General features: G+C 41.6%; 1 protein-coding gene across 4 annotated transcripts in view; it reads right to left on the bottom strand.

The window, feature by feature from the left end:
• Positions 1–291: 291 nt before the first annotated feature.
• The window catches only part of ENOX2 (ecto-NOX disulfide-thiol exchanger 2), a 50,592-nt gene continuing 36,665 nt past the window's right edge, over positions 292–14,218 (bottom strand). For all 4 annotated transcript variants that reach the window (XM_040572295.1, XM_040572297.1, XM_040572296.1 and 1 more), the window contains 7 exons: positions 12,777–12,891; positions 11,712–11,893; positions 9,643–9,750; positions 8,755–8,811; positions 7,399–7,507; positions 5,845–5,930; positions 292–1,650 (listed from right to left, as the gene is read on the bottom strand). In XM_040572295.1, coding sequence (XP_040428229.1) covers positions 1,519–1,650; positions 5,845–5,930; positions 7,399–7,507; positions 8,755–8,811; positions 9,643–9,750; positions 11,712–11,893; positions 12,777–12,891 — 789 coding nt within the window. In that variant the 3' untranslated portion in view covers positions 292–1,518. The remainder of the gene's footprint in view (positions 1,651–5,844; positions 5,931–7,398; positions 7,508–8,754; positions 8,812–9,642; positions 9,751–11,711; positions 11,894–12,776; positions 12,892–14,218) is intronic.

Raw genomic sequence — 14,218 nt, 5'->3', positions numbered from 1 at the left:
CAGTAATTGTTCAATAAATCACAAAAGCCCAGAGAGTAAGCAGGGAGCATTTTGTAGCAGTTTACTGCTATTCAATTGCTGGCTGCTATCTTTCTGAGTGTTCTTAAAATTTACTTAATGTTTTCTTGCACGAATGTCACACATGCTTTGCACATGGCAGCGTCACTGAGAAGAGTTCATGGGCCAATGTCTACTCTCTCAAACCTTTCATTTTAATGATGGAGCGCTCCCTTTCCTATAGCAGACAATGCAAGTTGGGTGAGGAAAAAAAAAAGCAACAAGGCCAAGATTTGAACATTAAAAATGTTTATTCCTTAAAAATACAATGTTTACCTGTAGTGACAGAAATATTCAGAATTATTAAAAAGGGTTTTCATATGCTTCCAGTGTAGCAGTCCTTCAGTGTCAGGAACAAAAGTGAGCAGGTAGTTCCCCCCCAACACCCATGGGAAGCCTGGTTCCAACAGAAAGGTTTGTTCCATCCATTTCTGCTGCCTGTGCCAAAATGAGCTACATACAGATCTCTCACTAGGTTCTAAAGCTCCAGGAGGCATCCACTGCCAGAGCTCTCTCTGATGACAGAATATGGTTTGTTTGGTTGGTTTTAGATTCTTTTTTTTAAAGCATTTTACCCTATATCTTACCAACCTTCTGTAGAGGGCTGGGGAGCCTGATGTTTACTGAGAATATAAGGTACAGCCTTGGGGAAGATTCAGGAGGAGAGAAGTCTGTGCTGTTTTATAGCACTTTCTGAAGCTCAATCTCAAAAATGAACTGGATGGAGAAATTTGATGGTAAGCTGTTAGAAAAATACAGGTCTGACATAGGCCCTTTGTTCTACCCAGATCAGTAGAAAATTAAATACACCTCCTACATTGAAAATTATTCGCAGACTGGTTCTGCAATGCACAAACCCTCAGAGAAACCACCACAATCGCACTCCTAGTGACACTGCCTTCAAATTAGCTTAACAGTTAAATCTTCAGTAGAGAAAAGAGCATGAAAAAGATCTGACTGTTAGGCTCATAGAGACTCTGAACCAAGTCATCTTCTGTTTAAACATACCTCATTTTTTTTGTCATATAAATGTCTAAAAAAATGTCATTTTTTCCCTCTGGGTGGTTCTGGAAACCAGAAAATTATTTTTTGTTGGTGCTTCAGTGGACAGTCTATGGCTGTTCCTACCAGTAAAAAGAAGGTACAGGATGAGAGATTTAGGCACACAAAACACATACAACATTGGCAAAACATATGGTCAACACAATGGGCTTAAAAATATCAGACGAACTTTGTACACAAAGTGTATCAAACAGCACTTTGCTTCTTAACAAAATAACTGATCAAAGAAGCTCCAGCACTTCAGGTTTCTTCTGGAGCTACTCTGGACTTAAAATTTCACTTACATATTATCCCATGCGTGCAAGATAATCGTCATAAACAGAGGTAAGAGGCATCCTAAGTTTTCTTGACACACACATCCTGCTGTTGTTTTCAGTGTTAAGTCAGTTCAACTGAAGCTCAAGTCATTTTCAACCCATCAAAACCACAAAACTTCCATTTTTTCTCTAAACTGGCCCCAACCCCACTCAGCTCCTGTTTGAACGTAGTTTGAAGTCTGGTCATGAGAACCTCCACTTCGGTGGTGCAAATCTGTGAAAACAAAAGGAAAACTTCACTAAAAAAAGAAGATTCTTTTGGTTACAGAAGCCCTGTAATGACTGCTTACATTCAAACTCAAGCACATTTAATCGCTAAAATAAATCTAGGATTTCCCTAGGTCTCTTGTCCAAATATTAATGGTGATAACTTTGGGATGGCATGAGTTGTGCTACTGTCACACTTCAGGGTGAGATGGCTGCAGCTATAATGCTAAAAATAAATAAAGGGTAAAAAGAACGTCCTATTTTTTTCACTGCTGAATGCAAGATAATGGATTAAAAACTCCCAAGCATTTATGTAACTGAACAGTAAATACTACTGCCACTGCTTTGAGAATAGAGTTCTCAGCTAGTGCATACAGAAATCGGGGACACTGGGAACTTACGGAGACTTTTGATTCTCATTCTGAACAGTCACAAACATTCACGCACAATGTAGCTATCATGTCCCTAACAGGTCCGGAGCTACTCATATGGAGTTATTATCTAGAGGTTACACTGGTGCAGATAGGTAACCTAAATATGTAGTCAGGCTTGCTTGAGCAAGTCTTATTTCAGCTTGTCTTATTTCAAGTAGTGACCAATGGTAGAGAATGACCCATCCAATTCCCAAGCAGAGCAGAGCTCTCTCTGGTACAGCTCCAGGGATGTGACACTACCCACCTTTCAAGGAGCCTCTTGGCAGCTTTCTTCAGGAAGCACTATCTGAGGAAGCTTTTTAAATGTTTCTAACACTGCGAGTGGTAGGAGGGTATGTTACACGGTTTTCTCATAAAGCTCTTAAAGCCTCTAGAACCAGTGTGGCAAATTTAAGAGTTTTGTCAATGCTGCCTCCTATAAAAGCCCAAACTTAAGCCTCCATAGTGTTTTCATGGGGTTGAAGCAGTGCACCTAGCTGCTAGCATCTTTGCCTAGTCACACATCACAATGACACATAAGCAGGCCATAAATTTGACTGTTCTGGCATTTACTAGATACAATTAAAGTGCAGCAAGTGGAAAAAAAAAAAAACAAACTCTAAGATGCTGCAAGTTTCAGGACATATAAAAACTGCAAAGGCTGTGTCCACCTTATGTTCAATTGCCTGCAACTGTTTTCTTACTGCAGCAGAACCATTAAAAATGTATTTGTTGTATTAATAACAATTCAAGTTTGCTTCTCTTGTGTGTTTGGGACTGCTCTGACACATGTTCAGAGCTACCTCTGCACAATAACCTCATCCACCTGCTGGATAGGTAAAACATTAGCATACATTTTTGGATGAAAATGTGGGTATTTTCCAAGACTGCAGGGAATGTGACATCTTTTTTTACATCTTCTGCTGATCTACCACAGTAACTCGTTTTGGTTTTAATTCCCTTTAGAGTTTGCATAGTTTTTAGTCCTACTGCTGCAGTACTGTCAGTTTTCAGGGGCTGTGCTTCAAGCTTGGTGTGTACAGACCACACACCTCAGCAATGTTTCCTGCTGCTGCTTCGTTTCCACCTCTGACACTGGTTTCAGTGTGACTATTCTGTAATGTCAAGTCTGATCCCACTGCATGCTGTCTAATACAATGCATAACCGGATTGTCCAGTAGATAATCTTGAGTCATTTCTCCTACCATCCTTCAAAGTCATGTTTGACTCTGACCCTCTCAAAGAAGCATTACGTTGTTCTTTTTATTCACTCGTTTTCACTGCATGTCAGCAAGAATCACAGTTTTTAGGTAGGACTCAGCTGGGCAGAAAAGTTCTTTACTTTCAAGAGGGCAGGTTACCATTTGCCACTGAGAAAACAAAGTAGCAGAATGTATATTCACTTTTAAGGCTTCATTAGTGTGCAAGTGCATGAAAACGCTTTGACGTGATAAAGATCAAGAGCACCTGCTTTGCAAGATGGGTTTGTGTTTGGCAGGTGTACTTTTGTCATCATTCTGTTTTCCAATCAGGTAGAAATGACAGTTTTAAAGTTTTAAGACAAAGAAAAGGCACAAGCTCAGGCTGGCGATGGGTTTGGTAAAGAAGTTGTTCAACCTAAAACATGGAGCAGATAGACACCCCAAGAGAACCATCATCTATATTACTCAGCACGTGCAGTGCTCACAGTAGTATTGGAGAAGTTCTGTTGGGATTATTTCAGGGCTCCAAAGTGCCCTTGATTTTAACTTCTGCACTGTCTGCTAACCTGCTGACTTACTTGGTGAGACTGACAGGCAGTGAATAGGGGAAAGATATTCCTTTATTCCCTGCTGGCAGCTTCAAAAAAATAGGTGCTGCCCAGAAGTGGGGAGGTGCTCTCTCTCTACCCCTGCCCGACCTCAAGCCAAAAACAGGTAGACTTTAAAAACAAAAACCACAACTAATACCTAGCTCTCACAATAATGAAGACAAGAACATTAAGATGTAACCTGAAGAAGAAATGGGAAGACCTTCTTTTAAGAGATCACACACACAAAAATCCTGTTGAAGTTAGCAGGTTACCCAAGTGTCACCAAACAATAAAGAGGACTGATAGCATTGCAGAGATTAAAGGACGCGCTCTTCACTGTAGTTTTCTGCTAAGCCAAGCAGAAATTCTGCTACGCAGAAATTTCCAATGAAGTGAAGCACTTTACTACACTTTAAATCACAAACAGGAAATGTCAGAAGCCTGATGAAATACATGGCAGCATTCCTTTAGGAGCTCCAAAGAAAAACAAAGGTAGCTGTTTGCCTCTTAGACAAATTCAGAACTTGCACGAAAAGATGAACTATTATGTATACCATTAAAGGGATGGAGCGAGCCTGGGAAAGTGCAGGCCAGTGAGCCTGATCACTTTCTTAGAATGGGGAAAATTAAGCACTAAGATATAAACAAAAGCAGCCCGAGAAAGTTCCAGGCACAAGAGATGATTCCCATGATGGTAAGTATCCTGTTCATGGAGCACTTTAAGGAAGATAATCAAAGTATGTAAGTATAGTACAATAGCAAGATGCAATTTGCTTGAACCTTCAAAAGCTTTTACACAGTAACAGAATATCCTGAGCAGGAAGGGACCCACAAGGATCATGAAGTCCAACTCCTGGGTCCCCAAAGGGCCACCCCAAAATCAGACCCTATGTCTGAGAGCATTGTCCAAACACTTCTTGAACTCCGGCAGGCTTGGTGCCATGACCACTGCCCTGGGCAGCTGTCCCAGTGCCCGACCACCTCTGGGTGCAGAACCTTTCCCTAACACCCAGCCTGACCCTCCCCTGTCCCAGCTCCATGCCGTTCCCTCGGGTCCTGTCGCTGTCCCCAGAGAGCAGAGCTCAGCACCTGCCCCTCCGCTCTCCTCGTGAGGGAGCTGCAGGCCGCCATGAGGTCAACCCCCCTAATGGGGAGGTCAGTCCCTCCCCATTTACTCTGATAAGAAGTCTGAAGCCAGCAATATACATAAATAGTGCAGGAAACAGCAGTTTCTCCTTGTACTAAGGAAAATGCACAAGTGCTCTTCTTGTTACTGTCCTTTGAGCCCTGCGCCAAGAACTTGATCCCTCCACTTAGCACAGACCTCTGTACCAGGGGTTGTGGTTCAATCCTTATGCTCTCATAGTTTAAGGCACAGCATCCTCCTAAAAATGACTTCACTTCTACTGTCAAAGCAGAGACAGAAAAGGGTCGATGAAGATCCACATGATCAGAAATATGGAAAAACTTTGCACAGAGACACAAAGACATTAAGTCTGTTCAGTTTAGATAGAATATATACAGTGGCAAAGCAGTACAATAAACAGTATGAAAGGGGCAAGTTATTTTCTCTTAACTTGGCAGTCGTAAGGATAAGGGAAACAAAGGTAATTTAACAGTAAACTTAAACAGAATAAACAAAAATACATTTCAGATGCAGATTTTAAACATGGAATTCACTGTTGCAAAATACACTTAGTGTCAAAGGGTTTTCTTGATTTATGAGCAGGATCACACGCAAACATTAGCGATAAGAACATCACCTTCAGCTCCGTATTTAGGTTAACATTAAGCAGTGTAAGGGTTAAGCCAGAAGCTATGAAGAAAGTTCACCCCTACCCTTGTCCTCTTCCATCAAATTATTCCAGGTGATAGACACAAGCTCTTACAGTCCTCACCCCCAACCAGCATCATTCCCAGGGAGGAAATTACACACTCAGAACACAAACGTACTGCCTAGGCTTGCTCAGGGAAATGGAGATATTGGTACACCTACTTTGCTGTCCAGGCGCTGCAGGTAGGAACAGATGTACTCTATGCTTGCTCCAAATGGGTGCACATGAAGAAATGTTGAAATTATTCCTGGAGAAAGGAACACCACAAACATCATTCTCATGAGAAGAGTCAGTTAGGAAGCCCAGCTCTCTGCCACTGCTAGCACAGAACATAGGGATCTTATCAGGCATTTTTGGTTTTAAATACAGTGAAGTTTGGAGGCTGCAAAGGAAACAACAGCTAATTGATGCAATTGGTTAGCACTTAAAACAGACCTCACTGCTCTCAATACCTGTTGAGTAATGGTAACATGCCCCATGATGATCCTCGTCAAAATTCAGCAAGAGGTTATCATAAATGTGGGGATTCAAGGCTAAAGGAGAGGGAAAGCTGTGCTCCAGATGTATCACTTCAAGGAGCAGGAAAAGACAGAAGGCAAATGGAGAGAGCAAGCAGTGATATATGTGCCCCATCTCACAAGTCTTGCAGCACTCAGTTAAACAGAGCAACACAAGTTTGTAACCTGTCCCACAGAGACTCTTTTCTAGCTCACAGGCAGAACTGTAAAATCCAAAATACTAACTTGTAGTTCTGACCATCATCTGAAGTAAAAGCTAGTGCCTGTGATCTTTCCCTGAAAGTCCCCTTTTTTCTCTGCAGACACCAGACCGTGATCTAGCACAAACAGACCCATCTGAATAGCAGTAAATGATTTATTGTTGTTCTCAAATCATATGTGGAGGAACGGCCAAAGAGAACTAGACTGAGTGACAAGAAAGAAACTACCTTGTCCCATCAAGAAGAGAATTTCTGTTCCTCCCACTTAATGCTTCAAAATTTTTTTCAGCTACTGGCTTTTGGTTGAAAATTTGTAGCATGCAGTGTTAGGTTATTTTTCAATATCACTTGGACTAAGCAAGGAGAAAGGAAATAAAAAGTATAACAGATACGCCTATGCTGTAAACTAGAGTTCACCAATCCCTTTGTAGCTGAGCATCACTTGAAAACACAGGCACATTTCTCATCTCCCTAAATCCATCCCTTCCCTCTCTGCCACCTTTCTCTATCTTTTTTTTTCCTCTCTGGCTATGGCTTCTAAAGTTAGAAGAGTTTATCTGCTTGTACTCCATGGCACACTATGCCTGACCTTTTGGTGTGCCTCATTGCTGTGTGGGTTCACAAGTGGATTTAGCTGTGTTCGAATTAAGACAGACCCTCCTATGTAAGTTACCTCCAGTGACGCTTCTCTGAAGAGCAAGTTGCATTCCTGTATGTGCAGAACTGGACTGTCACTACACCCAAGGCCACTTTGCATGTGTGTGGTTTTGACTGAAAAGTGCATGGCACAAGATTTCCGTGTGAGCAATGCAACAAGTCAATGAATGGTCAATGAAACCCTGACCATCACCAAGACTAAAGGCTTTGAGGACTCCCACCTCTACTGGCATAACCCAAGGAACAAAAGATGGCCAGTGGAAGCTGTGAGGCCATTTGAAGCAACTCCCATTCAGTCCAGGTCTCTAACATTGTCACCAAGTCCATCAAAAGGCCTTACCAACTAACAGAGCTTCTCGTTCAGATTTCACAGGACTATTGTTCAGTGTCTTCTCAACTGGACCTTCCTTCTCCTGACTGCATGCACAAACTCTGGACATACTGCTCTCCTGCAGAAAAAAACAAAACACAGAGGACCCATTTCAAACACTGACAGCACAGCAGTCACTCTTACACACACTTACAGCAGCTCAGTAAGACTTGACGGAGTTTGTATTTTTGTCTTCCTGTTTCTGTGAGTCATTGCATTGCTTTATCTGTTGTTTATTCTGCAAAATGCTTCCAACAAAACACAGTGATGTTCATTTTGCTTTTGGAAACTGCGTGTCTGAACTACCAAACTAGATTAAAGCCCATGAAGTAAAGTAAGACGCCATAACATGCACTTTATTGTCCCTGGTTCACTGGTATGTCTACTCTGCAAGAGCCTTAAAAACAAAAACAAACAAACCACTCAACCAGTCAAACAAAAAGACTAGAAAGGAAGTCTTGCAGTGACTAATTGAGACACAGATGTTCATTTTTTAAATGCCTTAACAGTGGCAGTATGATTAAGCAAGCGCCTATTGGATGCAAAGGATTTGGGATCAGGCTGTCCTTGACTTGAGTTTGTGGTACTGAAATCAAACAGAATTTTGCATAATTTATTATCCCCCAAATAAATGTAAGACTACACATGAAGCAAATACTTGGTTTTTGCACTAAAAGCATAACTTTATTTTATTCCTAAGTTATAGCCTGAATTCCAGTGGTCTGAGAGATACGGGCAGCTATAATTGGAAATAGCCTTCAGTCACTAGTAAAATGAACTGGACATGACCCATTAACAAAGATAGAATTAAATGGCTCCTCGGGTTTGATTAGCTTCTTACTCTAGTGCAATTGTGAATTACACAGGACTGAAACTGCACAGTCCTGGCCTAAGCAGGCTATAATTTGCTTCTGCAGGAGAAAGTAATGGTGTGCACTTTGTGGAAACAAAGCTAGCTTCAGATTCATACAGGAACTGTAATTCAGCCAGTAATGTCATACTGAAAATGCATGGCCTCCTTTCTCTTGGAAATCCAACAGGCATTTTGGAAGACCAGTTGAAAAGACAGTGCAAAAAATTACCTTGCACACAAAAGCCCATGTCTATACCACAGCATTGGAAATACCTACTGCTCTTCCATCCAGAAGCTGCTACGGATAGTTTAATGTGTTTCATTTGTACATACATAGACAGTCCATATGTACTATGCTTGTACACTTCAGAAGAAATCAAATGCTAAACGATTGCTCAATTTACAATGAGGTGTCACTACTTCCCTCAGTAAAATACTCTGACTAAAGCAGCAGAAAATAAACTTAGACTTACATTCCCTTGGCCATCAATAGCATCTCTCTCCTTGTCCTCTTCATCAGCTATGCTTTGCTATACATAGTTTAAGAAAAGGAAAGATTACTGATGATGGTCTGTTATTTTTGTTCTTTGATACAAAAAGCCACCAAAGCTCCTGCACTGAAGATTACTGGTATTCAAACTCTGTTTTAATTAATGGAAAGACAAGTATTTATTATATTCCTTAGCTCATGTCACCAAATGGTGGGGCAAAAGATAGAAATTCAGAGGAAGGACCTAGCACTTGGCTCTATGGTCCTCAATGAGAAGTGCTTTGTAACGTTTCTCATCTATTCTGTAGGTACACATATAATTGAGACCATGCTATGGAGGAGAGGATCAAGAAAGCTTAGATTCACATGTGGGTCCACAAACAAAATACAGAATGGATCATACCTGAGAATAAACAGTATGCATTTATGTTCAGAATAAATCCAGCAAGTATAAGAATATTATAACACTGACAAAAACTTTAAATTCATTGGTGTTTTATGAAGTTCAGATCAAAACATGTCTCTAATATTGATGTTTGATAATTGACTTTTTTCTTATCTTTTAAAATTTAGTTTGCATAAAAATACATTTCAGCTACAATACCACTGTGCACTATAAAATGAAGGTTAGTCTTTTGTTTATATAGTTGTTTCTGTTGATTCTCTCACTATTATATGAAGCGATCAGCAAGTTCACTACTAATATGCAACCTCCAATTAAGCAGATAGTTTTTCCAGCTTTCTAAAGACTGCTTCTAAGCCAGGTCTAGGCATCTCCTACACTCTGTTCTTCCCTGCACGTGCCATAGACCATGAAATCCAAGGACTGCATTTACTACTGAGAATAAGGAGGGACTGGCAAGTCACATACCTGCTCCTTAAGGGTTTCTAGCAATGTTTCTATCTTTAGTTTGTCTTCTCTCACTTTTTCTAGTTCAGCTTCTCTCTTTTTGTATTCATCTTGTACTTTCAAAAGATGCTGGAAGAGAAAAGTTAAACACAGTTCATAGCCTTTCACCCCCTACTATTTAAAGAATATAAAACGAATAAACACTCTTCCATGAAGACCTGACAGATCATGTTCGTAACAATTAAAAGGTTAGGTATACAAAAAGAAGAAATCTTTTCTATACTCAAGCAATTTCTTTGCTTATTAGCATACACAAAAAGCATGACTTTGTAAACAGGGGGTAGTAATTCCATCATCATGAAACCTTTCCTGTCCCCAAAATAAAGCATGTGCTGTGCACTAGACTGATGGCCTGATCCCTGTTAAAGCTAGACCTTCTTCTCTCTCAGCCTCGTTCACTGTATGGCTGGCTATAGGCACAATATATGTGAACGAGCAGCACAGAAGCAAGTGACCCGGGAAGTCACCTTAAATTCTTCCTAGATCTCTAGACCCATGCTAAAACAAAGATGTCTTGCAATATAAGAAAATATTCTGTAACAGATACTAGATAAGAACATTTGTGCTATTATTTGCACAATTCAGCATAGCAGAAAAATGTAATGAGTGCTCCCACACTCGACATCAGTCCAACAGTGCAGGACGCTTGCAGCAGATACCACAACACATTGTGCACTCCCTTGACTAGCAAAGCTAAGAAGAAAGATGGTGTAGTGAATCATGGTTTGTAGAATCACAAACCGCATCTCAGAGGTGAGTAGAATGATTTTCCTATCAAGGAAAACCAGGCTGTGGTTGTGGATGTAATGGTCTGCTCTGAGAACAAACTTGTAGTCTTGAATGCGTCTGTATTGAACACACATGAGTACAAAGACCTTAGTGAACAAACCAAGAATCTGACAGGGGCACCAGAGGAAAAAATATGATTGATTCCCCATCAGAGCCAGAAGAAAATGATTCTCAGAAAACTGCTACCACCACTGGGCCTTTCAGAAATGGGCAAGATCATGTCACCAGGATGAGAGAAGATTAAACACTAATATGGCTAAGTTATGGTTAGCAGCTTTCCAGGGTCAAACCAGGATACAGACATATGTATTTCAGTTAATCCTTTCTTTCAAGCTCAGAAAAATACTTCAATATTTCTTCTCTCTCATCTACAAAAAAAAAAAAAAAAAACCACCACTATTTGCTAATATTTACAAACATCTTTTTTCCTCAGGGTAGATCCTCCAGAGTGCTCTTCCAGAAAGATTACTTATCCTGGCAGTGGTACGTAGAGAAGCCTTAACTCCCTGACACCTGCACAACGGAAAATCTATTATGTCCTGCAGCTCCTGCCATTTCCTCACACACGGATAGCTGACAGTGACCAAAGAAAGCTTCTCCTGCCACCTCCAATATTACAAATGCCAATGCAATTAGTTCCTACCACAGGTTCATCCAGTAAACAATCACAACCTTCACAATATCTCTTCAAGTTCTAATTTTAATAAAGTGCTTAGCTGAACTATTAGCTGAACTCTATGTTTTGGTTATCTGTCTGGCTTAATACATAAGACAATACTGTTAAGGTGTACAGGGACCCAAAACACTTGATATTTAGCTAAGGAAAATACCAAAGAACAACACATGTCCTACATTTTCTGTGAGAATGAAAGTCCAATAAACTTTAGAAATGCTAGTAAAGCAAGCTTTGGGTTTCGCCCTTTGTTGTTCATGCTTGCAACCAGGATCTTACAGGGTTACAAAGAAGGTAGGCACAGACTCAGTATTTCGGAAGTCACAGTGTGGTCAAGTAAACAGCACATGAGGAATCCGTAACTATGGATTGTTTCCATGCAGCTGTTATCAGCTCATATCCAATCACTGTTTTGCGATTATTTTTTTTTCGCAATACCAGAAATGACAGAAAGTTGCTCTCATTTACCACTGAAATTAACAAAATGCCTTTGTTTGTGCCCATGCTCTGTACCACAGCCCCTTTGCCTTTCTAGCAAGGCCACAGCTATGGAAAAACCTAGGCCCACCTGCTGCATTCCCTGCAGAGCCTGCTGGAGAAGTTTCAGCTGCTGTTCTTTGGTTGTGTCTTCATCCCTGCTTGCTTTGCCATGCTCCTGCTTTAGCAGTTCCACCTCATTCCGGTAGGCATCCAGCTGCCAGCGCAGACTGTCATTTTCTTCTTTTAGGGCTTCCACCTGTGACACCAGTGCTGGAGAATAAGGCAGAGTTGGGGACAAGAAGTCACCAAGTGCTCTCCCCACAGTGTGTAGACAGCTCTGTGGCTCACAGCTACCAGTTACAAACCCAAATAAACAAAATAAATTTATCTCTGTTCCTGATGTCTCTTTAGAAAAGAAGCTGCTCTGGACAAAGAACAACTCCTTAGTAGAAAATATCAAATACTGTAATATTTCATGTACATAACTGCAGCCATTACCTTGCTGCTTCACCTCAATTAAGTAGGATATGACAAGAAACAAGAAGTGACAGGTATTTCGAGCATTACGATCATGCAAAATCTACGTGAAAGGAATGAATGAGAAGCCAGGCATCAAATGGAGCCACGATAAATGAATGTAAAGTAACAGCTGGTTGGGAGAAACAGCCCTCTGCTCTCTCTCATAACACAACCTTCAAATGCAAAAGGAAGAGCATTTTATGTTTTATATCTATGATTGTAAGATTTGCTGCAACAGGATGTCTACCAGCAAATTCAAAAAGACATCAGGGGTTTGGAAGAACAGCAGTAATAGCTAAGGTAAAGCATCTGATACCAACATAAATAGCTATAAAACCCACTGCTTAAGTATTGAAATCCATCAATACCACACTTGTCTATAGCAGGTTTCTTACAGTTTCTTCTGAAGCCCTGGCACTGTCACAGTGTTATGACCTTTTCTTTGTCCTTCAGAATTTGCATGAATACACAAAAGTTTAACGAGGTTAATACAAGGCAGAACACATATTAGAGAGACTGTATGCAAAATTTTAAACCTCAGCAGCAGATAAACAGTCAGATCTGAGTGGGGTTTATAGAAGACTCCATTGAAGAGACGTGTATTTTATGTATGAGCTGCAAAAAGTGATTTTACCTGATTCTTCTGTTTCTTTCATCTCTGATGGATCTTCTATTTCTTCATCAGACATTTCCATTTCCTCCTCTCTTCGAATACCCATTAGTTCATCATTATGAATGTTACGAATTTCCTAAGGTTCAGAAAGCAGAGTTTTTTTCAATACAGATTATAAGGAACCAACTGGATGGATAAAGAAATGCTGAAATCTAAGTCTGCAAACTGCAACTCCATGATACAAGAAAAGGGAAATGATAGAAATTTTTGGCACAGACTACTAAATCTAGAACGAGTCAATCTGTCAGCACTACTGGCATTACTGATTCCTCCATCTTCCTTCTAGTCTTCACCCCAGAGCAGGCAACTAGCCTTGTCTGCAGGGTTCTTTCTTGGTGAACCTTGTTCCCCACACGCCCTGCTTGACATCTGTACAACTCTCCTGCAACTAGTGCTGCCAAACTTCATAACCTCCACTGGCTCACTTCGCCTTGTGCCTTCTTGCTCACAGCATGTGTCTAGATCAGGAACTCCCTGCCACCACGAACCATCAGTGCTGTCCCCCTTGCCCTACACACCCAGTTGTCATGCCACTCTCATACTTCCCAGCGCCATTCTTCCCTTCCTCTTCTCTGCTGGACTTCTACACCATGCTCTCCTGCTCAGCACCTCTACTAATGACGTCCCCTCCTGACATACACAGTGTGTGCTGCAACCTGACACATCTCCCCAGCATTTCTTTCTCCTGCCATACAACGTACTCTGTACCTTCCTAAGCACTGGCCTACATGGTGCCCGGTACCATGAACCTTGCCGTGCACCTATGTTGCCCTGCTGCAGTGTGATCATAGCTGTGATCCATAGCGCTGCCTCACTCCGTTCCTCTGTGCTGCGTGCCTGCTCCACACAGCCCCATGGCTACTACAACAAAACCTACCTGAGATGGAGATCGTGCCAAATAGAAGATGGAATTGCAAGTACACAGACAGAGGCCAGACACTGCCCAGCCACCTCCTAACTCATATCAACCCTGGTGAGCTTTGAAGCTTCTCTCCCTTTTGCATCTGTGCCCACTTCCAGGGCTCAGCCTGCACCACAGTGACTCCCCCTGCAGTTGCTGAGATCCTCTCTCCTCTGTCGCAGCCTTGTTCCACCTTAGGGATCAGAAAGGAACTGAGACGCTGCCCTCTGAGTGACCCCAGCTCCTGCTCACGTGTCCTTTCCATGCCTTTCACCTTGTCCAAGCAGAGCCAGCCAACCTCACCCATCCCTCAGCTCTGTCCTCTACTCAGGCTGGAGAGAACTCTGCACAGACTGCCCCGTTTGCAACACAAGGAAATATTTAGCCCAGACCTACCCCCCTGCACAAGGGCAGCACAAGAGATATTCAGAAAGTGATGGCCAGTATTCGAGAAGACAGAGGTGCCAAAAATACTCACTAGAGGCTAGCACAGCTGGCCAAG

The sequence above is a fragment of the Cygnus olor genome, chromosome 13 (genome assembly GCF_009769625.2).
Source record: "Cygnus olor isolate bCygOlo1 chromosome 13, bCygOlo1.pri.v2, whole genome shotgun sequence".
In the NCBI taxonomy this organism is placed as follows: Eukaryota; Metazoa; Chordata; class Aves; order Anseriformes; family Anatidae; genus Cygnus; species Cygnus olor.
This window is presented reverse-complemented; position numbering and strand designations above follow the sequence as displayed.